Here is a 25,491-nt window from a genome sequence, read left to right as displayed (position 1 = left end):
GTGTCAGGACGATGCTCTAACCCACTGAGCCACCTGCCGGGGCCCATTGAAGCTCTTAGACAAGCTTTGGAGATGAAGCACAGCCAGGCTCAGGATCCACGTGGAAGAGCCAGGGTCAAGGTTCAGGCTACGGTGCCAGCCTCAGGGCCTCCCTGCTGAAGACTTGCCATGGCTGTCGCTCCCCCAGGGGAGCTGGGGGCAGGGGTCACAGAAGCCGGCCTGATGGGGCACAGAGACCTGGAACCTGGTGTCAGAGGCCCGGGCCGGGGCCTGGGGGGCTGCTGAAGGCCTGCCCTCGGGTGCACTGGCCACTGAGCGGCGAAACCACCCAGAGTCGGCCCCACACTCCTCGTCCTGGGCGAGGCTGCCCGGGGGTGTGGCCTCTCCCCCACTGGTCAGAGGGAGGGGCAGCACAGCAGGACAGCTGTGGCCTGGGACATCCGGGGTGGCATCGGGTCCTGAGCCACACCTGGAAGGGGCTGTGGAGTCTCTTCCTCGGCCCCTGCACTCACCCCTGAGCCACTGCTGCCTCTTCCGGGCTGGCCTCCAGGAGCAGGCAGCTCTGCTCCTCCTGCCACTGCTGCCGCCCTCGCTCTGCGGCCGCGCCCTCCGTGCCCCAGAAGTCGCCCGAAATGCCAGGTCACCCTGGGGGGGGTGACGAGGGCAGAGCCAGTCGGGAGGGCTGCGGGGAGACCGGGCACTCACAGTGCTCGCTCGCAGCTGCAGGGCCGCAGGCCCACGGGTGCGGGCACCCGGACCGTCCTTTTCCGAGGCGGGGCTCCGGTCCCGTCTTCGCCCGGTGTGGCGGTGGCTGCCCCTCCCCAGCCAGGTTCGCATCTGCCGGCCCAAGGGCTCAGCGTCACCGTCGCCCTCGTGGTTGGGGGCAGCTGGTACTGCGTGTCCCCCTGGCTGTGCAGTTCTGGGTGTGCTGGCTGCCCTTCCGAGCTGGTGTCCTCAGGTAGAGTGGGCTGTCCACGATCTCACCAGGTGACAGGCCGGGCCAGGCTGACCCAAGACCGCCCCCTCTGTTGCCCGAGTGCTTGTCAGGCCCCTGTCCCATTTGGACAGTGGGGGAGGGGTGAAACCTAGAAATAAGGACTGTGGTGTCAAGGGGTTGGCCGGGGAGTGGGGGCGGGGGGCTCCTCCCCAGACCCCGGGAGGCAGTGGGGACGAAGGGCCACAGGGAGTCAGCCTAGGCGGGTGAGGTCTGGCCCGGGCGAGGGCAGAGCACGGTGTGAGTCCTCTGCCCACTCCCTGGCCCTGCCTGTGGTTTCCTCAGAGCAGGGCCCGGGCCGTGCCCAGCCGGGTGCCTGTCCCGAGTTTCACTGTGTGCAGGGGGCAGCCTACGGCCAGCATGCTGGTCCCCTGGGGATCAGTCCTCAGCCTTGGGCGCTGCGCTGGGCGGTGCTCTCAGGACCCAGGGCCCCTGGGCACCTCGGGGGGCGGGGTGGCCAGGGCCTGTCTCTGGATGAGCTCCGCGTAGAGCCCGCCTTTCTTCAGGAGCTCGTCATGGGTCCCCGCCTGCAGAGGAAGGAGGGGCAGATGGCCACCCAGCCCAGCTCAGAGTTCAGGGCCCTGGGGGGCTGGCTTCCTATTAGCCATCAGGCTCACTGTCACCAAAGCCAGACTCCCTGCCGGGGACACTATGAAACCAAAGCACAACTGGTTGCAGATGCCGCCGGCACATCTGTGTGTGCAGACACCACCTCCCTGCTGGCCTCCGGCCCCTTTACACAGCCCACAGGCCCCGGTGTCCCTCACAAACCCTTCGGCTCTTGCCCGAACAGGTGGCTGGGGGCCGGGAACCAGGCCCCACGCCGCCTGCCTGCCCTGCTGTGGACCCAGGACCCAGCTTCTGGGTGCTGCTGCCAGCCTGTCACACTGTGCTTCCCCGTGGCCCCCGGGGCTCTACTGCCCCCGGGAACAGAGGGGGACTCTGGTGCCCCAAGGAACCTGGGTCCATCTGAGGGCAGAAAGTCCTGCACCCGCAGGGGGTGCTGCTTCCAACAGGTGGCCCCCAGCCCCCAGGGCCAGGCCAGACCCTCGCACAGCCCGGCACAGAGTTCCACCGTGTGTCTGTGGCTCAAGCTGTCCCGAGCCACCCCGCCAGCCCCCAGGCCCGCGCTGACCTCGCAGACACGGCCGTGGGCCATGACGACGATGTGGTGGGCCCCGCGCACGGTGCTGAGCCGGTGGGCGATGACCAGCACGGTGCGGGCCGGCGCTGGCGCGGTCCAGGGCCTCCTGCACGACCCGCTCGGACTCCGAGGTCCAGGGCGCTGGTCGCCTCGTCCAGGATCAGCACCGAGGGCTGCTTGATGAGGGCGCGGGCGATGGCCAGGCGCTGCTTCTGGCCGCCGGACAGGGTGGCGCCCCGCTCGCCTGGGGAGGAAGCAGACCTCAGCTCTGCACTGGGGGGCCCTGCAAAAGGGCACCGGTCCCATTGGGGACGCCCCGTCGGGCCCCTGGGGGTCCTCCCTTGGCCTCTGACGGGCAGGGGCACTGCCTGTCAGCACGTCCATGCCGGCTGCCACGTCCCCTGGCACACGCATGCACACTCTGTGCGCGGTGCTGAGCTGTGTGCGAGGTGGGGTTCAGGGTGTCAGAGCCAGGACGGGACACCCAGGGCCCAGGTGCATGGTCCCGGGGGTGTGCAGGCTTGGTGGGATTCGAAGCCCACCACCCGGGCATTCCAGGGGGACCACATTTGGGGAGAGCGCAGGGGCGGCAGCCTGGGAGCGAAAAGGGCCTCCAAGTGATGGCGGCCACATGGCAGCGAGGGGCAGGGTGAAGGCCCAGGAAGCCCGGAGAGCACGGGTGGCAGAGGCGCAAGGGCAGCGCTCCTGGAGAGAGCTGGGGAGTGCAAGCAGTGAGGTGGCCAGCTGGGTCCGGGTGGCTGCAGACGAGGGCACAGCTCGGGAGGGTGGAAGGAAGCTCCGCCAGACCGAGGCCCAAGGTCCAGAGGAGCCGAGAGCCCCAGCTCTGCCTGCGCCTTGCGGTGGGTGTGTGGGGACACCAGCAACAGAGCCAGAGACCGGGCGATGCACACGGCCCCAGAGGCTGGAGAGGAGACCTCCGGGATGAACGTGCAGCACGCTGCTGCGCAGCGCCGCCCTGGGGGCCTTCCAGAACCACCAGAGCCCCTCCTGGGCGCGGCAGACAGGGGCCCGCGCACCCCCGCCGATCCCGCCATGGCCGGGAAAACCCCCCTATGTTAAAGGGCAAGGCGGGAACGGCACGGGAACTGGGAAGATGGCCGACTACGAGGACACGGCACCCACTGCTTCCGGCTGGGCCTCAGCACGCAGAGGCCCCTGGTGAGCTCTGCAGGTCCCCAACGCCCGGGATCACTGTGTCCCCGGCCGGCCCTGTACGGTCACACATCACTCGATGACAGAATACATTCTGAGAAGCGTGGCGCTGTGCGCTCACGGGCGGTCCAGCCCGGGACTCGCCGAGGCTGCATGTGCGCCGCCGCCCCGCCCTGCATGCGGACCCTCACTGACCGGAACTCCTTTGCACGGTGCAGCCTGGGGCTGCGTCCCTGCTGTGTGTCTGTCCCCGCGGCCTGCTTGGGCCCGGACTGCCCTGTCCCCACAGCCCAGGTCTAGGCCGGTCGTCCTGACGCAGCGCCGGCATCCCTGTGCCCTGGCCCAGCCTCACGCGAGGGCCCTGCAGGCCCGGGCGGGGCGCCGCGGTCCCGGCACTCACCGACCACGGTGTCGTAGCCGTCAGGGAAGCGGGAGATGAACGCATGCGCGTTGGCCTCCCGGGCAGCGGCGTACACCTCCTCGTCCGAGGCGCCCGGCTTCCCGAAGCGGATGTTCTCCATGATGGTCGTCCCGAACAGCACCGGCTCCTGCGGTGGGGGTGGCGTGGGGCGCAGCCCACGGGAGGCGCTCAGACTTTGCGTCAGGAGAGGCTATTCTGGTCAAGCCAGGAAGCCTTGGAGGGCAGGCAGGGACGGTTCCGTCGCAGGTCCCATGAGAACAGGCCCCTCTCATGGGGGAGCACCCCGCAGCGCCCCTGCTCTCTGGAGGGATGGGGGCGGGGTGTAGCCGCGGGGCAGCAGGTGCGCTTTAGTAAACACCCAGCGGGAAGGTGCACCTTCCCCGGGCGGCACCGCCCCGAGCAGAGCGCAGTGTCCGGGCCTCGCCTACTGGGTGACTGGCGGCCAGCAGTCCCCAGCGGCACCGTGTGGACATCTCTAGACCCCCAGACACCACGGACCTGTCACAGAGCCCAGGGTCCTGAAACAGCCATCCCAGCCCACCTGGCTGGCCAGCGTTAATGGAGGGGCAGCCTTCCTGCCCTAGAGAGAGGGGGGGGCAGGGCTGCGGTGGCCCAGGACCAAAAAGCGTCAGACCCCAAGGAATGCCAGGGAACAAGGGAAGGAGGCCAGGGACCCCCAGGGCAGGGATGAGGAGCAGGGAGGGGGAAAGGCCCAGGTGCCCGAGCCACTGAGAGAGAGGCAGGGCGGGGGGTGGGGGGGAGGAGACCGGCTGGGCATTCGAGTCGCCCTTTCCCGGAGCCCCGGGCGCCGAGGGAAGCCCCTTCTCTCCACACCTGGCTGATGAAGCCGATGACCTGGCCCCGGAGCCAGGAGGGGTCAAGGGTGCGCAGGTCCCGCCCGTCCAGGGTCACCGTGCCCGCCGTGGGGTCATAGAAGCGCTCCAGCAGGGAAGCCACGGTGGTCTTTCCTGGGACGTGGGGTTGGGGGATGGGGCAGTGAGGGAGGGGCACGGGTTTCTGGGGACGGTGCCAGGGGAGGGGCCCGTGGTGGCAGGGGAGGGGCTCCACCAGGTGACGGCCACCATGGGGGAAAGTCCCAGCGGGGGTGGGGTGGGGTGGGGTGGGGGGCTGCGGGCTCCTCTCACCTCCGCCCGACTGGCCCACGAGGGCCACGATCCTGCCGGGGGGCAGCGTGAGGTTGAAGTCCTCGAGCACCGGGAAGCCGGGGCGGCCAGGGTAACTGGGGGGCCGGGATACTCTCAGTGAGACCAGGCTCCCGGTCCCCCTGCGGTCTCGCTGCACCCCTGATGGGCCTCGTTGAGAGGGGGGTGCGGGCCCACAGGCCCCAGCCCGGAGGGAGTGACCTCTGCACCCACCTGCCGACACTGACCTGAAGCTGACGTTGCGGAACTCGATGGAGCCGCGCAGCTGCTCCCTGGGCAGGCAGCAGCCCCCGGACAGCGGGATGCAGGGGCTCAGGGTCATGTACTCGAACACCCGGGCGCCCGCGCTGAGCCCCCGAACCACCTGGGAGGGTCAGTGCGTGGTGAGGGGGTGGGCCTGGGCACGGTGGGCCCGACGGCAGCACAGCCTGGACCCCCACGTGCGGGCGGGTACGGCATCCCCTCCCCCCAGCACCTGGGCCCTGAAGCACGCAGGTGACCTCGGTGTTTGAGCAGACCCACCCCCGACTCTGCCGCTTACCTGACCGAACAGGACGGAGAGGTTGGCCATGGACCTGTGAGGAACAGAAGGGCTGAGAGGAAGCCGGCCCCGGGGGGCAGGCCTGGGTCTCAGGTGTGTGGGTCACATGGGCTGAGGACACAGTCCTGGGCCTGGGCAGGTGACAGGACAGGGCACTTCTCCTTGCGGAGCCACATCCTCTCCCTGGCGGGAGGAGCCCGACAACCATCCCCCTCAGGACTGGGCCCTGCATGGCCTGCTGGCTGCAGGGCAGAGGCTGGCTCCCATGCAGGGGTGGCGCCGGTGCCAGCAACCACGTGGTCAGGGTGGCGAGGCCCACGGGGGTGGGCCTAGCACTGTCCACCCCAGGGGCAAGCGAGGGCTAATTAAGGGGGGAACAGATGTTAGCCCTTTCAGAGACAGAAGAAAGTAGAAGACACTGGACCACAGGGGAGACTCTGGGGACGCCCCTGAGATAAACATCTCCAAACCCCCGGAGACGCTTATCACAGCCTGCCCTCTGCGAGGGGTGTGTCTCAAGTCTGGGTCTGTCTAGACAGCCAGTCACCTCCGTCAGGTGGAGCAGCTGGCTTGGGGGAGGGTGAGTCACCACCTTTCCTTAGTCACTGGGCCCGCCTGGCCTGGGCAGCCCGTGACGGTGCGGGGGTCTGGCCGGGCCTGCGAGGAGGCGGCTGTGGCGGGCTCAGGGCGCCGGCACTTGCCAAGGGGAGCAGGCGGCAGGGAGCAAGGGAGGGCCGGGGCGGCGGCTCTCTGCGGACGCGGAGGGAGATCTGGAAGCCATTAGTGCCTGGCAGAGGCGCCAGGCAGCAACCGAAAACCAGACGCACATGACCCGCTGGTGAGCGACGGCCTCGCTCTCAGAGGTGGCTTGGAAGGCCGCCCTGGCTCTCCCTGGAGGCCTGCCTGGCAGCGCCCGCTCCCAGGAGGGCCCGGGCCTGGATGCGGACCAAGGGGCCGGCCGACCGGGTCTGCCCGGGCGCCGCCGGTCTCCCCAGGGGCCCCAGTGCGCAGCAGGGGAGCACCGGGATGGGGTCCAAAGGCTGGGGCTGCGCGGAGGCGGGGCAGCACTGTCCCCTCCCCTCCCTGCCGCTGGACCCCAGGAGGAAGTGTGCCAGCTGTTTGAGTAAAAGGAGACCCGATTCCGATCCTCCGCGGCGGGTGGTGAAAACCCCCGCGAGGTGAGGGGCTCCCAACAGAACAGACCCAGGGCCTGCGGCTGCAGCTGGAGCTGGTGGGCGCGGACCCACTCACTCCCGGCTTCCTCGTGCCTGTCCCCAACACTGCTAACGGGGGGGGGGGGGGGGGGGGGGGGGGGGGGGGGGGGGGGTGGTCTCAGAGGGTCCTGCACTCAGGCTGCTCAGGCTGGGGGTGGGGGGGGTAGGCCGGGCCAGGGGCGCAGCTGCCTCGCCCACAAGACTTCCCTGCCACTGCCCGTGGAAGGCCAGGGCCACGGCACAAAGGGAGCCGGCGGGTCCCTAAGGGTCCTCGGAACTAAAACGAGAGGCCAAAGGTGGGCTGGGGGAGGCCCCAAGTCCCTCCGCTGTGACAGTCAGAGCCCCTGGGCACCCCCAGGCTGGAGGGAGGAGGAGGGCACCCTGAGCCAGGAAGCAGCAGGCAGAAATGGCGCTGAGGGTGGAGTCTTTTCCTCCTGCCCGACGGCCGATGGCGAGGGGCTCCGTGGGCGAGGGGAGGGGAGACAGGCGGCAATGCCAGGCCCCAGGTGCCGGCAGAACGGGGGGCGGAGGGGAGGGACCCGGGGGCCTGTGGGTGGTGCTGTGCTCTGGTGTGTGGCTGGTGGTAGCACAGGTCTCCTCTCCTCACAGCTTAAGGGCGAATCCCTCTTCCGTTATGTCTTGTAACGTGTATGTACGTCTCATGCACTTTCGTGCTCACGGGGCGTGCGTGGTGGGGGGACACGAGGGGAGGCGGGGTGGCAGGCGGGGCCAGAGCAGCGGGTGGATCTCAGGGCGGTCAGCGCCAGGCGCCACCCGGGAGGAGGCGGAGGACGGCGGGCCAGCTCTCAGGGAGCGTGGCAAAGACAGCCTCTCCGCACACAGGATCTCACGCGGCCCTACAGGGGGAGGAACTCTGACGCACGCCACGCCACGGCGTGGATGAGCCTGGAAGACGTTCTGCCGGGTGGAACGAGCCAGCGACAGAGGGCAAATATACGCTGTGACCCCACTCACAGGGGTGCCCAGGGCAGCGGGATGCAGAGAGACGGAGGGGAGCGTGGGTGGGTGCGGGGGGGCCGGGGCAGCCGTGCTCGGTGAGGAAGCTCTGAGGAGACGGTGGTGGCAGCTGCACAGTGAACCATAACGCTGCCCAAGCGCATGCTGCCGCCGGGCTAAGACGGCCCACTTCACGCTGCGTGTACCCTGCTGTAGGCACACTTCTGTCTAAAGCTCCTGAGGACTCTGGAAGGCTGAACTGGCAACTGCGGCTCCGAGTGCCAGCAGTGGATCAGGCCGGGGGCCTCGAGGGGGCACGGGTCCGCTCCCCGGTGAGGGGCCCCACTGTGCTGCAGGCCGGCACCCCGTCCTTCAGCCTACAGGTTCCTGAGGGGCGGGGACCGCCCCACACTCACCTCTGCACAGTCTGGGAGGCCACCAGGAAGGACATGAGGTCTCCCCCCTTCAGCTGCTGGCCTGCCACGAGGGAGCCCCCGATGAACAGGGTGCCCAGCACCATGCCTACAGGGCGGGGAGACAGGAGGTTGGGGAGGGGCGGTGGGGAGCCAGGGGAGGGCTGGCGGGGCTCTGACTGAGACGGACTTGCAACCCCGGTGAGTCACCTGCATGGTCTGTCTGTTTCCTCTTTTGGAAACAAGCGGCGGGAGGGGCCGCCTCCCTGGCCTCCTCCTGGGCAGCAGGAAACATGCTCCATGTCCCTCAGCGGTGACATCAGCCCACCTGCCCACAGCCCACCCGCATCCCTGCAGCCATGCGGGCTCCCCGCAGCGCACGAAGGACATCAGAGGGGTAGAGCTGCCCCACCGGGGCCTGTCCTGCGCTCCCCCGGCCCCGCCCCCGGCCCCGCCCCCACCTGGCCTCCGCTCACTCACAGTTGAAGGCGATGTTGGAGAGCCCCTGGAACAAGGCGATGCCCCTGCCCAGTGTCTCTGCCTTCTGGCGTGACGCCTCCAGCTCTGCTCCGTAGCGCCTGGGAACAGAGGCCGAGCCCAGGCCTCAGGAAGCAGCCCAGGCAGGGTGCAGGGTCGGGGGTGGGGGGTGGGGGGGAGCGCCCTAGGGAGCCCCTTGGCTTTGGGTCCCGCCCCTGCCAGGACTCACTCCTCCTCCCGCTGTTCCATGGCGAAGGCTCTCACAGTCCGAACATTACTCAGGGCTTCGTCGGCTACACCTGTCGCCCTGGCGACCTGCAAGGCATCCAGGAGAAAGGGAGTCAGGCTGGTGATGGGAGGAGTGACAGGGCGGGAGAGAATGGGGGGTGGGTGAGGAGGATGGGCAGAAATCCTGGTACCTGCTCCTGACACTGGCGTGACAGTTTTCGGAGAGCTGAGCCCATCAGGGTGCCCACTGCCATCAGGGCGGGCGTGGCCACCGCCAGCAGCAGGGTGAGGCGTGGGGACAGCATGGACAAGGACACCAGGCAGCCGGCCACCTGGGTGCAGCTCCGCAGCCCTGGGGGGAGGAAAGGAGGCGGGGAGGCAGGTTGGCAGGTGCAGCCTACACTTTCTTTTCTTCTTTTTCTTAATGTTTATTTTTTGAGAGAGAGGGGAAAGGAGGGAGAAAGAGTGAAAGAGAACATCAGTGTTTGATGAGAAACATCGATCGGTTGCCTCTTGCACGCCCACAACCTGGGGCCTGTGCCCCGACTGGGAATCGAACCGGTGACCTTTCGGTTTGCAGCTGGCACTCGACCCCCCCAGCCGCACCAGCCGGGGCGGACACAACCCCGTCTGGGCCAGCAGGCGTGAAGGGACCAGATGGAGCGTCTGCGGGCACGGCAGCCTTCCCCAGAGATCCCAGCTTGCTTCTCTTTCTGCCTCTCGCACTGAGCAAAAAGTCACGGGTGGGTGCTGTGGGCCGCTGCCTGCTGTGACCCAGCAGCCACGGGGCCCACAGGGTGGGCGGGGAGAGGCCCGCAGTGCCACGGGGCAAACCACGGCTCCTCCTCAGCACCCGTCCGTGCGCCAGGCGTGCCCGGGGCGAGGCAGGCCAGGGCGATCCCGCTCTTGGCAACTTGACAAGCGGGGCCCGGAAGGGCTCCTGCCCGAGGCCTTGGGAAGGCCTTCTGGGGAGGGAGGGTTTCAGGACAGGAGAGACACAGCTTATCCCGACCCTGGACACTGCCCCGGCACCTCCCTTCCGCGAACTTTCCCCGTCCTTCACCCACACCCTGGCCAGGCCTGGGGCCCGGCGGGCGGGGCGGGGCTGGCCCTGTGTGGCTCCTCTGGAGGGCGTGGGGGGAGGCTGGGGGGTGGGGGGGCCGGGGGCACTGACCTGAGAGATGACAAGTTTGAAGGACGATTTGAACTCCTGCACGTCGGCGGTCAACCGGCTCACCAGCTGCCCCGTCCTCTTCACGTCAAAGAAAGCAATGTCTTGTCTGGCGTGGGACACGGGGTCACGGGTCGGGGGAAGAGGGAGACGTCACTTCAGGGTGACGTCCCACCTCCAGAGAGACGTTCCCCAGCACCCCCGTGGGCCCGCCCGCCACCCCCGCCTGCAGCCCGCACCCTGCGGCCGGCGTACTGGAGCAGGTTGCCGAAGAGGGCCTTCCGCATGTCCACGGCCATGCGCTCGCCGATGCGGGACAGGAGCACCAGGTACCCGAAGGTCAGCAGGCCCTGGGAGAGAGGCCGGGCACTCAGGGGGGCCCAGCCAGGCACTTGGGGGCCCGGCGCCCCCCCGCGCCGCCCATCTGCCCCCAGGCCGGCCCCCCCTGCTGTACCTGGAGCCCGTAGAGCATGAGCAGGCGGGTGCCGAGGCTCCGGGACTCATGCAGGAAGCTGCCCACGTGGTCCCTCGTGTACTTGGCCACGATCTCCACCAGCTGGCCCAGGAGCAGGGGGATCTGCACGTTCACCAGAGCCGCACCCAGTGCCAGCTTGCGGGGAGGGGGCACACAGGCATTTAGAGGGGGCCATCCTCTTCCCCTCCCCCAGCCCTGACCCTGGCCCTCCCTCTCCTGCTGCTGCCCGGGCTTTGGCTGCCCCAGTGCCTTTGAGTCAGAGCTCAGGCTGGCAGGCCCTGGGGTCCCCTGAGCCCTGCACGCCCAGCCCCCCTGCACATGTTCTCTGGGTACCCTTGACCCTGCCCTCAGGCCAGCCCTTGCTGCTTCCTAAAGTCCCCTCCAAGGCTCCACGAGGCAGGCAGGCCGTCCCTGCACAGCTCTGGCTGGGGCTCTCCTTACCCTGGTTTTAGGGGCGTGGGGGAAGATCTCACCAGGATGGCTGCCCCCAGGACCAGCAGGTGGGGGCGCAGAAACTGCCAGAAGAGCCTCCAGTTAAAGTGGGACTCCGTGACATAGGGCTGGGGGTCGGCAGGAGGGGCCTCTTCTGCCTCACACAGCGCCACCAGGCAGAGGCGGGGGCACTTGCTCAGCACCACGGGGCCCAGCAGGGCTCCCCCGACCCAGCGCCAGGCAGAGGGGCTTCGGCGGGGAGCTGGGGGCGCTCGGAGGAGGCGGGCCCGGAGCTGACACCGCAGCTGGGCCACGGCCCGAGGAGGTGGGAGCCGTGGCGGCCATCGGAGTGCCTGCAGGGAGAGAGTCATGTGGGCGGGCTTGCGGCCTGGCCGTCCCTCAGCTGAACGGGAGCCAGGCGACCCCTGCGCCGGGCCCTCTGGACAGTGGCGCTTCCTCCTGCCAGGCCAGCCCGTGCCTATCTCGGGCTGCTCTTAAGCATCCTGATTCTTTCTTTTTAAAACAGGCTTTCATTCATTTAAAAAAATTATTTATTTACTTTTTAGGGAAAAGGGGACAGAGAAAGAGAGGGAGAGAAACACTGACATGTGAGAGAGACTGAGATCAGCTGCCTCTTGCACGCCCCCTACTGGGGAACCTGGCCTGCAACCCAGGCTCAGGCCCTGACTGGGAACCGAACCGGTGACCTTTGTTAGCATCCCTCAGTTTCTGAGACAGACACACGCTTGCAAAGCAGCTGAGGAATGACACAGGAGCATGTGATGAAATCTTAAAGGTGTTCCCTGGGCGGTTTGCTCAGCCAGCCAGGCCCTCGCAGCCCCGGGAGGCACCTCTGGGCCAGTGACTGGCTCCCACCCACAGGCTCGGATCCCAGGACGTCAGAGGCGGAGGGCACCCCGCAGGGCAGCTACTCCGCGTCGCCCCCTTCTGGTCGAGGATGCAGCCGTCCTGAGCAGACTCGGAGAGGAGGGGACACACGGCTCAGAGAGGAGGGGACAGCACACTGAGTGTTAATGTCCTGCTGCCGCCGTGTTTGACCCCCAGTCCCTGGGAGGGAGATGCTGTTTTTTTCTCACTTGCCCGCTGCAAAGCCGGCAAACCCGTGTGGGGCTCGGAGAGCTAATCTTTGTCCCCAGGCCGCAGCCCTGGGACGGGAGGGAACCCTGACGCGTGTGTGAGTCCAGAATGCAGGCTCGCTCTACCCTGCCCTGCGCGACGCGCCCAGGGTCCTGCGTGGCAGGGCCAGGGCCCAGGTCTTCTGACGACGGTCAGTGCTTATCGCACCCCCTCACCCCGCTCCTCCCAGGCCTCCAGTGCCCACGTGACAATGTACGGAGGGGAAGGGCAACACACTCCCTCTCCATGAGCTGAGGGAAGGAAAAGGAGTAGAAATCAAATAGCATATCTCATCATCTCAGGTAAATCAAGACTGCCCCTCTTTCCCGCAGTTTCCGTGTCTACAGACGGCAACGGAGGGCTGCGTGCCTACTGTGCGCGGCGCTCCGCTCGGAGGCACGGAGCGCAGGAGCCGAACAGGAGACCAAATGACTACCCTCCTGGCGCTGGCACTTCAGTGGCGGGTGACAAACAGCTCACGACAAAGCTTGCAGAGCGTGGGGAGAGGGGGGCCACGGGCTCGCAGAGCACAGAGCCGGGGCTTCCTCCTCCTCCGTCTCAGGGGGTCGGTCAGGAAAGGCGGCGGCGTGGCGGGAGTCCTCACAAAACAGCTGGACTTTGGAGGACGATAAAGACCATTTCTGGTTTTTAGGCTGGGGTGGGACATAATCAGATTTGCATTTTCTTTTCTTTTTTAAAGGTTTCATTTATCGAACAGGCAACCTTCCCATTCACCGGTCTGGCACTCAATCCACTGAGCCACGCCAGCCAGGGCCAGCTCTGCATGTTAAAGGTCACAGCAGAGGGGCGTGCCGGGAAGAGGTCAAGACCAGCTACAGACGCCCGTCAGGGGAAGAAGTTATCCACCTGCAGCACGTGGTGGGATGCTCAGAGATCCGAATGAGGCTGTGGATGGGGAAGGGCTTTTAGAGAAAGACTGGAACGAGCGAGGGGTTCTTGCTTCCCGGGGGCGGTGTTTCATACCCCCTGGCCCTCCTGACTGCAGGCTTCGTCTCACCCTTCCCTGCTCTCAGGGCGCCCGTGCTTCCTGCCCCCTCTATGTTGTGCCTCCACCCGCCACTTTCCACCTGCTGGCTAATACGTTTTTAAAGATTTAAAAATTATTTACTTTTAGAGAGGGGAAGGGAGGAAGAAAGAGACGGAGAGAAACATTGATGTTCAAGAGAAACATTCATCGGTTGCCTCTTGCACGCCCCCAACCAGGGACCTGGCCCACAACCCAGGCCTGTGCCCTGACTGGGAATTGAACCGGTGACCCTTTGGTCTGCGGGAGGATTGCCTAACCCACGGAGCCACAGCAGTCAGGGCCACATGCCTGGGTTTTGTCTTGTTTTCCACTGTGTACTTTACGTCTTGTCCTAAAACACATAGTTTTAAGTGGAGAAGCTGACTCCTTCTGCCCTGTGTAATTGCCCAACTTCCCCATTAGACCATCTGTTCCTTGAGAGCAGGAAATTCTATCTCGTTCCCCATCGTATCCTCAGTGCTCAGCAGTGCCCTGGAATATAATACGTTTAAAAAATGTTGATGTTTGTGGAGTGCGCGCCCTCATGAGAAATGCAGAACAATCTGAACTGACACACTGCTGCGGTGTTTGCAAAGTTTTAGATTTCCTGAGGCCAACAGTAAAAGATACACTTGTACATTGTAACCCAGTACAAGGAACATATGTATGGCACACAAAGTTGAGAGCCTTCACAAAATGATACTTCCTCTATTTTTAAATATGTATTCTATTTTTTATTACATTCACTTTTTAAAATGACTTATTCATTTTCTTTAATCCCCACCTGAGGACATGCTTGCCAATTTTTGAGAGGCGGGGCGGGGGCATGAACTGGCTGCCTCATATGCACCTCGACATGGGACCAAACTGCAACCCAGGCATGTGCCCTGACCGGGAACTGAACCCACAACCTTTCAGTTTATGGGACTATGCTTCAACCAACTGAGCCACACCGGCCAGGGCACTGTTATATTCAAGTTTAAATGGTCCCAACCCACAAGTTCATTTTATGATCTACTGTGCTATGACTTCAACACCTGAAAAACTGCACAAGTGAACACACAGATACTTGAATATTATTGGATTTCTTTCCTTGGGTTTCTTTCTGGTGTAAATAATATTAACACCCTTACTCGTTTCCCGAGGATTGTTCGAACTTTTTAATAATTTACCACGAACACTTTCCATCTTCTCTCATTTTCTCCCGACTGAGGCTCTAAGCAGGGCTAGCTCACTGCCAAGAACTGGTGTATTACTTCCCAGCACCGGTACTTCCGGCTCCAGCTCCGCCCGGATCTTGCCCTCTATCAATCAGATGGACCTTCCAAATGACACAGGCCCACATCCACCCACCCTCCGAATCTGTTGCCTGCTTGGCCCTCAGGTCATTCAATCCAAGATCAGTAGGGAGTCAGCACCTTCTCATAAAGCATTTACACCGAAGTCTCAGTTCAGAGTCCCCTTCGTTTCCCACCCGTTCCCTGCCCTGCCCCGCTCCCTCTCTACACCGACGTGCGCGGAATGAACACAGAACACACACAGGCAACTTACTAGATGGACCACCTGCCGAAAGTATCCACACCTAGGAACCATTTTTGTTCAGCTCATTTTGAACCCTGGGAACACCACTAATACTAAATGACTCTAGACACGAATAATTTTTATCCAAATCGCCAGACCAATTCCAAGAAAGAGGATGGGGCCGGAACGGCGATCGAAGGGAGAAAGCCCGTGCGGCTCGACGCCCCCCTGGTGGGCAAGGAGTACGGACCGGGCGTGGTCACCCACCCACAGCTTTCCTTCGGTCGGCCCACACGCGCAAACAGGTACGCGGAGTCTCCTGCTGGCACCTGGCTCTTCGCTATAAATAATTGAGGCCAATTCCCGGGGGAGTGACATTCCACCCCCGGGGGCGGTCGGCCTACAACTCCCAGCAGGCCTCGCGCGAGTCCGGGACTCCATCTCCCGGCGGTCCCCGCGCTCGGCTACCCGGTCAAATGGCCCTGCGCTCGCAGTTTAGTTGTCCCTTTTTACCTGACAGCCGAGAATGTCTGGAAGCTGAGGGGGAGGAGCGGTCTGCTTGGGACAGGGCCTCCCCGAATCCCGACCCGAAATAAGTGCACCAACATGACTGGGCGGGAGACAGGAGCAGCCGGCACGGGAGTTTCACCCTTATCCCATTGAGGGCTCCATGTTGGCTCTGGCCCCCATCCCGACAACCCCTTCGCGCCTCGGCGAGGATTGGAGGAAAGACTCAGGAATGCTTTGCAAGCTGTGATTGGATAAAACCTTGTCCGCGCTCCTCCCTCAGGAACTGTGATTGGAGAGAACCGCCTGTCCGTCTGCCGCGCTCCGGGTGGTGCTGAGCAGGACAGGGCAGGGCTTTGCGCCCGCTGCTTGACCTGGCTCAGGGTTGACGTTCTGCGTATGCAAAGTCCGACCCCTGCCCCGGGTATCCATAGTAACGCGTCAGCCGCCGACCTCCCTGGAGTTGTATCCCTGCTGCTGGGGGACTCTAGAGGTCCCGGGGTTTTCGGGGTGTGTAGAACTCTGGTTCTGGGAAAAGAATGGACAAAATCGGCTGCGGTGTTTTTGTTTTTTCAAAACAAGTGCCTATACCTTGCTACCCACCTCGCTCTCCAGGCGGGTCAGAGCTACGGGACGGCAACCACGTATAACTGAGTTAAAAAAAAAAAAAACCCTCCTTGCCCTGGCTGGTGTGGCTCAGTGGATTGAGCACTGGCCTGCAAACCAAAGGGCCCCCGGTTTGATTCCCAGTCAGGGCACAAGTCTGGGTTGCAGGCCAGGTCCTCAGGAAAGGGCGTGTGAGAGGCAACCACACATTGATGTTTCTCTCCCTCTCTTTCTCTCTCCCTTTGTCTAAAAATAAATAAATCTTTAAAAAAGTTAAAAAAAAAACCTCCGCAGGTGATTGTGATACGCTGCCACTACTCAATCACTGATACAGGATAGAGGTCCAGTAGCTTATCACCGCGACCTAGCACCGCGACCTCAGACGCATGCGCAGACTGACTAAGGCTCCCACCTTTGTACAGCTCTTACACCGCTGTTCAGCGCTTACTCCTTCCCCACAATTGTTTGTTTGCGGAGCTGCCTCCTCAACTGGGCCCCGACTTCTTTTCCAGGTAGTGGCTCTACCTCATCCATGCGTTCCCCATCCCCTTCAAATGCCTGGCAGGAAAAAGTGTCCTTGATAATAAGTTGACTTGAACTGGGGTTGGTGTTAGGGAGGCTGTAAATGGCTGCATCTGGGGGGTGGAAATGGGTGGGGACATGTGGCAGGATGAGTTTGAGGTCGGGCTGGGTGTGCGGGAGGGGTCCCCAAGTGAGCTAGAACGTTGTGGTGAGTGAGGCCGAGGAGAGGCCAGACAAAACCCCACATAACACATCTGGAGAGACGTCTCTGAGAGTTCGTGAGAAACTCCTAGCCCCTCTTTAATGTGGCACTCCCCTTTGGGCACCAGGACGACATGTCTAGAAGGGGCGAGTCTTGTTTTCACGGCTCTGCCTCCTGATCAGGGATGAAACCATGCAGGTCCTCAGCTAGGCCGGCGGTTCTGGCCCCCAGAAGGAGGCACAGAAGGAGGCAGAGACACAGGCATATCTGGATTCCGGTTTTGCGGGCAGTTCTGTGACGGCCTCCGCATTCCTCCAGCGCACAGTCTGGGAAGCACTCTGTCCCCCTCTCCAGTTCATGGATCCTGGCCCCTACGTGAGTCCTTGGCCGAAGCCCAGCAGGCCTGACACCTGGGTGGCGTGGCCTTCAGTAGGAAACCCGGTGAATCAGAGCCTCAGGAATGGTGTTGGACAGGCCACTGGACCAGCTGCCCTGGCCTCCTCCTCCTCCTCCTCGTTGACGTGACAACAAGGAACTCAACGCAGTCAGGTCATCTCAGCCACCGAAATTATCATTCCAAATCTCTCACCCCCCAACTGCTCTCTGCTGATTCAGCCCCGATGCTTCTGAGGGGCCCCCAAAGGTTGGGTTAGGACTCAGGGGAGAGGGTTTCAGGGCTCAGGAAGACAAGGAAATAAACACAATGGAATATCCAAGGAACCCTGTTTTTCTACTGGAAGCTCCAAACCCTGCTTTTCACATCCGAGAGAGCTGTCTGTCCCTTCTTCTCTTTCTGCTGCTCACTGTCCCCAACCCTGGATGCACAGCCAGGCCGCCCCCCCCCACTACCCACCCCTCTTGAATGCTGCCAGACAGACAAAATGAACAGCCTCTCCCTTTCTTTCTTTCTCTTCCTGCTTTTGCTCTTAAAGCATTTCTCCGTCGATGGTTCTGTGTGTGTGTGTGTGTGTGTGTGTGTGTAAGACAAGATTATAAGAAATCAACGATTTAACAGCTTGGCCCCATAGTCCTATGATCCTTTGACAGGGTTTTCTTTTGGCTTTTGTTATTTTGGCTGCTAGTCTCCGGGCTCCCCTTCAAATCCACTCGAGGGCTGCCAATGGGTTGATAGGTGTCTCTTCTGGTCTGTTCTTCAGCCTCTGCCTCTCCGGTTGGCACCCCTCCCGGGAGCGGGGGCGGGGCCCTGAGAGCTTTGGCTGCAGGTTGCCCGGGAAGGGGGTGTGCGTGCTTAGACAGGTGACTGACTGGGAGCTGGGACGCCTGGGGCCTGCCCCAACTGAGTCATGGTGTTGTTGTTGTCATCACTATTCGGTTGAAGTCCCTGCTCAGCTCCTCACACCTCCGAGAAAACAGCTGCAGCTCCCAACCTTCCCAACTCTCAGGAGAAGCCGCCGGCCTGATGGTGAGGCGAACGGGCTGGGGGGGGAGCAGAGGGCAGCTGGGGCGGTGGGGAGACCTGGGGCCTGCATCGGTGCCCCTCCTCCCCATGCCACTGCCTCCTCTCCTGCCTCCTCCGTGCCGGGGGCCTGGGGGAGGGAGGGTCTCCCTCTTCTCTCTGTCCCCTGCCCCTCACACAAGAAGTGTGCCTTCCTTAGTTCTTCCTCCGGCCCCGGGGCCCCCCTGCCCAGCTGTGCAGGCCTCAGGGGCTTCTCAGCCTCGACACGGTGCCCTCCCCACCCCAGCCACACCCCCAAAACAGGTAGGGCCTGTGAGGACACCCATCTCGGCTCCCCCCTCCTGGGGTTCCCATTCCACCCCACCCCTGGCCTCGGTGACTCCCCCTCCTGCACGACGATGCCCCCAGGGCAGTCCTGGGCTGCGGATGGGCCCTCTGATCCCTGAGCAGGATTACGAGCGGCTGGAGGATGGTGACCCTGAGGGGTCCCAAGATTCGCCCCTTCACGGGGAGGAGCAGCAGCCCCTGCTCCATGTGCCCGAAGGGCTCCGAGGTGAGCGCGTGGGTGTGGGGCTACGGCAGAGCGGGCTGGGGAGGACCCGGGGGCTGAGGCGGCAGGTTGAGGGCATGGAAAGCTCACGCTGATGACAGCTGAGTCCCCACACTCTCCCGTGTGCCCAGGCTCCTGGCACCACATCCAGAACCTGGACAGCTTCTTCACCAAGATATCCTTTGCACTGTGCCTGGCGTCGGTGGCATGGGAGGGTCCCGTGGGGCTGACACTGTTCACGGCAGCGGCGACTCTGAGGATGCAGGGGGTCGGGGGACCAGTCGGGGGGGGGGGTGAGGGGTGGCATGCTCAGGGAAGGCGCATCCTGCCTGGGTTTATTTCTTGACGCACCCACCACATCTACAGCTACCACCAGCGCAACGGCTTCGCCTGCATCCTGCTGGAGGATGTCTTCCAGCTGGGGTGAGATGCTTGTCCTGGTAGTGCCTGCTGCTTCTAGTCCCGCCAGGCGGCCGGGGGCTCACCGGGTGGGGCGGAAGCCCGAGCTGGCCCGGAGGCCGGGCGGCAGCCCACCCAGCTCTCGGGGCTGATCACTGAACCCCCGGCTCGCCAGACAATTCGTTTTCATCATCACCTTCACGACCTTTCTCCTTCGCTGCGTGGATTACAACATTCTCTTTGCCAACCAACCGAGTAACCGGACAAGGCCTGGGCTGCCGCACAGCAAAGTGGCTCTGTCCGACGCCATCCTGCCGTCCACCCAGTGTGCCCAGCGGTGAGTGACAGCTGGTGGCGGGGGGGGGCAGAGCTGGTGGGGGAGACTAGCGGACAGGAGCCACCCACCTTCTGTCCCCGGGCTAGATCACTGCTTCTCCAAGGTTTGGGTCTCCGGATAGCTTGTACACACTTAAAGCTGACTGAGAGCCCAAGAGCTTTTGCTTATGAGAGTCACAGTTTATCGGAGAGTAAAGCGCAGGACAGCTGGAAAACCTAAGAAGGCCCACTCCGTCCGCTGTCCACATGGCGTCACGTGGCCTCTAGACATCGCGCTGTACGTCCACGAGAGAAGGAGGATAAGAATGGCAGAAGCGTTAGTATTATCTGAAAAAAGTTTTGACCTTGCAGACATTTGCAAGGGTCTCCAGGACCCCCAGACACTCCACACTTTGAGGGCTGCTGGTCTTGCTAGATCCCCTCCATGACCTGACCATTGCTCCCCAAGTCTCGTCTCCCTCTCCACGGGGGTCCCACTTTCTCGCTCCCCTTGCCTCCGTCCCCAGGATCCGCTCCAGCCCCCTGCTGGTCTTCCTTCTGGTCCTGGCCGCAGCCTTCTGGCTGATCCAGCTGCTTCGCTCAGTCTGCAACCTCTTCAGCTACTGGGACATCCAGGTGTTTTACAGGGAGGCCCTGCACATCCCCCCGGTGAGCTCGGTGGCTGTGGTTGTGTGGAGGGGCGCCGTGTCGGGCGGCAGAGGACGGGGAGGAGCGGGGGTGGCACAGACGGAGGGGCCCACCGGGAAGCGGGCAGAGTCCTCACCGACAGCCACCCCAGGCCCCCAGGAAGGTCAGGAGGTGGGGTACCACCACGTATGCAACTCGGTACCCATCCTAGTGGGGCTCCGTGGATTTAGATGGGTTACGGAAGAGCAGGGCCGGTCATCTGGCTTTACAGAGCGGGAGAAGCCGGGGTGGGGCCGGGCAGGACAGGAGCCGAGGAGGCGGGGAGCCAGTGAGCATCTGTGGGGAGAGACTGACCCGCCAGCCCGCAACTCAGCGCTGGGGCCGCACTGGGCGGTCCCACTCCCCTCTCTGGCTTTGCCCCTACTGCAGCCGGCCGCTGCAATGGCCCCTTCGCTGTCCCTAGGCCCTGCTTGGCCCTTTCCTCTCTCCCTGTCTCGCTCACGCTCCTTGCTCTGGATCTAAGTTCTTCCTTTAAGGCACTGCTCCAAGGCTACCGTACTTTGCCGTGTATAACGCACAGAGTTTTTGCCCAAGTTTTTGAGGGAAAATAAGGACGTGCACGCTACACAGGCATAATGATCCCGTGTATAATGTGCACAAACCGTGGGTGCGCATGCATTATACACAGGAAAACACGGTACCTTCTGCAGCTGGCTTCCCTTGCTCCCCTTAGAAGTCTAGAGCCTTCGGCACGTCCTCCTGCACAGCCCAGGGGGAGGTTCTAGAAAAGTCGTCTTGAGGGGAACACGGGGCACAGTGCGGGACAGATCAGGGGGGCAAGGAAGCAGAGGCAGTGGAGAGCAGGAGTCAGACCACTGGCTCGCCCTCCTCGTCCTCTTTCTCCTTTCACTTCCCTCCCCCCGCTACTCCTTCCGGGGGAAGGGGCGACCCTGGGATGGTCTGGAGAGGCGGGCCCCGAGGGCCTGGACTGGGCCGGACGGGGGCAGCTGGGTGACCGTGGGCTCAGAGGAGGTTTGCAGGGGAGACGGCCCCCAGCCGAGCACTCGGCCAGTGTGTCAGGAAGGTCACTGCGGGGGTGGCCATCTCAAAGCCTGCGGGCGCGAGAGGCAGGAGGCATCTGGACCCACGCTGGCAGGCGCCCTGGGACCTGTGGCCGCTCAGTGTGGTCTGCCTGTGGGACTGCGGGTGGCTCGGGGGAATCTGCTCTTAAGGAGCTGAGATCCAATACCTGAAGAATTTAACGTATGAGGTGTCGCTGGGAAGCACATGACTCATGGCCTCAGGAATGGCCGGCCAGGAGGAGCGATTCAGAAGAGGATGAAAGGAAGCAGGAAGTGCCCTGGTTTGTGACCCAGGGAAGGGCAAGGAGGACAGAAAGGGGTGACAGGTTTCCCACCTGGGGGACACGGGTAAGGAGCGTGGGGAGGAGGCGCTAGGGATGCAGCTCTCTGGTCGTGGTGAACTTGGGCACCACCGTGCAGAGGCACCCGGGTCGCTGGCGCTCACCCATCCCTGTCCTCAGGAGGAGCTCAGCTCGGTGTCCTGGGCGGAGGTGCAGTCGCGCCTCCTGGCGCTGCAGAGGAGCGGGGGACTGTGCGTGCAGCCGCGGCCGCTGACCGAGCTGGACGTGCACCACCGCATCCTGCGCTACACCAACTACCAGGTGGCGCTGGCCAACAAGGGCCTGCTGCCCGCCCGCTGCGCGCTGCCCTGCGGGGGCAGTGTGGCCTTCCTCAGCCGCGGCCTGGCGCTCAACGTCGACCTGCTTCTCTTCCGAGGGCCCTTCTCGCTCTTCCGCGGGGGCTGGGAGCTGCCCGACGCCTACAAGCGCAATGACCAGCGGGGCGCCCTGGCCGCGCGCTGGCGGCGCACCGTACTGCTGCTGGCCGTGGTGAACCTGGCGCTGAGCCCGCTGGTGCTGGCCTGGCAGGTGCTGCACGCCTTCTACAGCCACGTGGAGCTGCTGCGGCGAGAGCCGGGCTCGCTGGGGGCGCGCCGCTGGTCCCGCCTGGCCCGCCTGCAGCTGCGCCACTTCAACGAACTGCCGCACGAGCTGCGCGCCCGCCTGGCCCGCGCCTACCGCCCCGCCACTGCCTTCCTGCGCGCCGCGGCACCCCCCGCGCCCATACTCGCGCTGCTGGCCCGCCAGCTGGTCTTCTTCGCCGGCGCGCTCTTCGCCGCGCTGCTCGCACTCACCGTCTACGACGAGGACGTGCTCGCCGTGGAGCACGTGCTCACCGCCATGACCGCGCTCGGGGTCACGGCTACCGTGGCCAGGTGCGAGGGGAGCTGCCCAGGGAGGGGGTCATTGCTCGGACCTGGGGCTGAGTTCCACCCTTATCCCGACCCCCTCTCGCCGCCAGAGTCTCCCACCCTGCCTCCGGCATCCGCGCGTCCTCCTAACCTCGGGCACCGGCCCCACCCTGTCCTGCCCTCCAGGTCCTTCATTCCCGAAGAGCAGAGCCAGGGCCGCTCACCGCAGCTCCTGCTGCAGTCGGCCTTGGCCCACATGCACTACCTCCCGGAGCAGCCGGGGGCTGCCGGCAGGGCCAGCGCTTACCAGCAGATGGCGCGGCTGCTGCAATACCGAGCGGTGAGGGTCGGGTCGCGAGGGGGGCTGCTCCCGCGGGAAGCTGTGCAGCCGCCTGATCTCGGAAAGGGCGTGGAACAGATGCACGCGGGACTGGCCCCCCCCCTGCCACGGCAGCCGGGGAGTGACTGGGTTGGAGGTGTCCTGCCCTGGCCAGCTTCCCCGGGGGCCTCTTGGTCCTGTTCTCCCTCAGCGACGCCTCAGCCTCGCCCCTGCCTCCCCAGGTCTCCCTCCTGGAGGAGCTGCTGTCACCTCTCTTCGCCCCGCTGTTTCTGCTCTTCTGGTTTCGCCCTCGCGCCCTGGAGATTATTGACTTTTTTCGTCATTTCACTGTGGATGTGGCCGGGGTTGGGGACATCTGTTCCTTTGCTCTGATGGATGTGAAGCGCCACGGCCACCCTCAGGTTAGAATCGTCTCCCCTGGGTGTGTGTGGTGGGAGTTAGAAAGGGGTGTGCCTCTCAGCTCCCTTGATTGCCACCTGTGACCTTGAGCTCATCACTTCCCCTCCCTGAGCCTCAGTGTCCTTCAGGACAATGACTGCAGCCAACGCACAGGGCCGTGTGCGGTTACATGACGCAACGTGTGTATAATCCCAGCACTGGTCCATGGAGTGAAGGCCACCAGGGAGGCTGAGGGATGGGCTGGACCGTGGATGGGGCTGAAGTGAGACCTGCCTTCCCCAGCAAGGCCTGAGGCCAGCCCTAGGGTCCGGAGGGAGCAGGCCGGCAGAACACAGAGCCGCTGCCCTCTTCTAGCGCTGGGCCCGGACCCAGGTCCTGCTCCGCTGCCGTGTTTTTGGGTGACCTTGAGCAAGTGCCCATCATGGCCTCCTTCTCCCACCTGGAGACTGGGGCTCGTGTTTCCTGTCCCGCGACCCCACGAGGCTCCCACGGGGCCCCTAAAAGCAGCGTCTGGAGCTTTTTCCTTTATATCCTCCTCAGTGGCTCTCGGCGGGACACACAGAAGCCTCGCAGTCCCAGCGCGCGGAGGACGGCAAGACGGAGCTCTCCCTGATGAGGTTCTCCCTGGTGCACCCGCAATGGCGCCCCCCGGGGCACAGCTCCAAGTTCCTGGGGCAGCTTAGGGGCCGGGTGCAACAGGATGCAGCCACTCTGGGTGCCGCCTCCGTTCGCAGCCCCCCCACCTCCAGGGTGCTCAGCGACTCTTCCTCCCCTCTGGTGAGCCCACACCCGCCCAGCCTGCCCCTGCCTTTGCCAGGGGCCCTGCCCTTCTCCCCTCCCTCCGCCTCACCTTTTGAGTGAACCTGCCTGCTCACTGGTTCAGTCTTCTCCCCTGCCTTGACGAGACCTCCTCCCTCCCCTTCTGCCCTCTCTTTTGATCTTCTCTCGCTCCCAGCCGGACACCTTCCTGGCCAACCTCCTGGTGCACCCCCTTCTGCCCCCGAGGGACCTGAGCCCCACAGCCCCCTGCCCAGCGGCTGCCACTGCCAGCCTCCTGGCCTCCATTTCTAGAATGGCCCAGGACCCCAGGTGAGGGGTGGGGGCCTGAGGTGCAGGGGAGCAGGGGTGGGGAGGCGGCCCCTCCAGGAGGAGGTTACGGGGCACTGGGCGTGGTTAGGAAGGGGAGGTCGAGCCTGGCCCTCCCTGTGGGCTGCGGGGTGAGCGGCTTGTCTTTGCTCTACCGCATCCTCTGTTCCAGCTGTGTGTCCCCAGGAGGCACTGGGGGCCAGAAGGGGGCCCAGCTACCCGAGCTTGCCTCTGCTGAGATGAGTCTCCATGCCATCTACCTGCACCAGGTGAGCAGAAAGGTGTGGAAAAAGGGGACAAGTGGGAGAAAGCAGCTGCCCGAAAGAGAGGCTGAGGAGAGGGCAGGAGGTACCCGGCAGGGGCTGGGGAGGGGGTCTCGAAGCCCTGTGCGCGCAGCCCAGGGCCCGGGCCTCGTGCTGCGGGGCAGGGGGCAGAGCCCTCATTCCTCTCCCTTCCCTTCAGCTCCACCAGCAGCAGCAGCAGGAACTGTGGGGCGAGGCCTCCGCCTCCCCCGTGGGCAGGCCCTGGTCCAGCCCCTCGCAGACACTCTCTCCTGATGAGGAGAAGCCCTCCTGGTCGAGTGGTGGTGAGGCGGGCAGGGCGCGCAGGGGCAGACCCCGGGGCCGGGCGGGTGGGGGGCAAGGGTCACAGGGGGCGGGGCACCACCCCACTGACGGCTCTTCTCATCAGGCTCCAGTCCTGCCTCCAGCCCCAGGCAGCAGTGGAGAACCCAGAGGACCCAGAGTCTCTTCCCTGGAGGCTTCCAGCAGACCGCGGAGGCTCCCAAGGAGCCCGGCCAGGCCCATGGCACTGACTGAGGGGCCTCCTCGGGGTCAGTGCCGTCTCCCTGCGGTGGGGGTGGGAGGGGCTGCCTAAGACATTAGGTGGAGCCAGAGGGATGAAAACCGTGGTGGGCATTTGGGGCGTGTGTGTGGGGGGATGGTCATCTCTAGAACCTACCCCCACCCCCGGACCGCTTGCCAAGGGCCTTCTCCCCCTCAGAGTCCCCAGCTTCTGCAGCCGCAGGAGACCTGAAGAGGTGGAGTGGAAGCACAAGCCGAATCCTTTTTAGGGGCCGCCCCACAGCTGCTTTCCTTGGGCAGGATTTGAGGGTTAACGACAGACGAAGCCGCCCCAGAGAGCAGAGAAAGGCTAGGAGAGCAGACGCAAAGGCATCTGGAAGCAGATCTCAGAGACAGTCCCCACGTGGAGGGGAGAAGGGGACAACCCCCCCCCCCCCCAACACACACACACCCTCCAACAACTAGCTGTCCTGGAGCCGTTTGCCCGGGGAGAAGTCCCCAAGTATGCTCAAGATGGGGGTGGGGAACCAGGGCCAGGGCGGGGGCCAGGCCAAGTGCAAGGGAAACAGTGAGGGACGCGACTGCGCGGCGGTTGGTTCTCCGGGTTCCCGTGGGACTTGTGGAGGGGGGCCCTGGGGACGTGGGAGTGGAAAGACTAAGGAAAGGGGGCTGATGTTTTTGGAGTTCGGCGTGACGTGACGTCAGAGGAAGTGGGTGTGGCTCCTCATCCTGTCTGAAACAAGCCGCAAAGCTTGCTGGCGGCCGGCCGCTTTGTACCGTCTTTGTGACCTCGGTCCCGGGCATTCCCATTCCTGGCAGCAGAGGGCGGTCCTCGGTGCTCAACCCGGAGCGAGGGAGCAGCGCCGCAGAGCTGCCCGCGGCTGGCTTGGAGCCACTTGGCTGGAGTGGGCGGCCAGAGCGGAGTGTGTGGGACA

At 64.2% G+C, this 25,491-nt stretch overlaps 2 protein-coding genes across 2 annotated transcripts; one reads left to right on the top strand and one right to left on the bottom strand.

The window, feature by feature from the left end:
- Positions 1–769: 769 nt before the first annotated feature.
- On the bottom strand, positions 770–15,208 carry ABCB8 (ATP binding cassette subfamily B member 8). The gene is given in 19 exon segments (XM_036011049.1): positions 770–1,521; positions 2,130–2,216; positions 2,218–2,268; positions 2,270–2,382; positions 3,712–3,859; positions 4,567–4,700; positions 4,878–4,972; positions 5,123–5,259; positions 5,437–5,470; positions 8,024–8,129; positions 8,501–8,598; positions 8,727–8,812; positions 8,917–9,077; positions 9,899–10,005; positions 10,152–10,246; positions 10,351–10,506; positions 10,845–11,125; positions 11,128–11,156; positions 15,002–15,208. Coding segments are annotated over 19 exon segments (2,124 nt in total). The 5' UTR covers positions 15,097–15,208; the 3' UTR covers positions 770–1,410.
- Positions 15,209–17,659: 2,451 nt separating this feature from the next.
- Positions 17,660–25,472, top strand: ATG9B (autophagy related 9B). The gene is made up of 14 exons (XM_028525966.2): positions 17,660–18,295; positions 18,424–18,467; positions 18,651–18,715; positions 18,867–19,028; positions 19,534–19,675; positions 21,198–21,952; positions 22,115–22,268; positions 22,490–22,669; positions 23,208–23,444; positions 23,623–23,756; positions 23,926–24,022; positions 24,216–24,339; positions 24,444–24,585; positions 24,756–25,472. Exons 1-13 carry the CDS (start codon positions 17,746–17,748, stop codon positions 24,569–24,571), a joined length of 2,772 nt encoding a protein of 923 aa, XP_028381767.1. The 5' UTR covers positions 17,660–17,745; the 3' UTR covers positions 24,572–24,585; positions 24,756–25,472.
- The last annotated feature ends 19 nt before the right edge of the window (positions 25,473–25,491 follow it).

This window comes from Phyllostomus discolor, chromosome 10 (genome assembly GCF_004126475.2).
Source record: "Phyllostomus discolor isolate MPI-MPIP mPhyDis1 chromosome 10, mPhyDis1.pri.v3, whole genome shotgun sequence".
NCBI classification, from domain to species: domain Eukaryota; kingdom Metazoa; phylum Chordata; class Mammalia; order Chiroptera; family Phyllostomidae; genus Phyllostomus; species Phyllostomus discolor.
The sequence above is the reverse complement of the archived record's forward strand: the minus strand, read 5'-3'. Positions and strand labels throughout refer to the sequence as shown.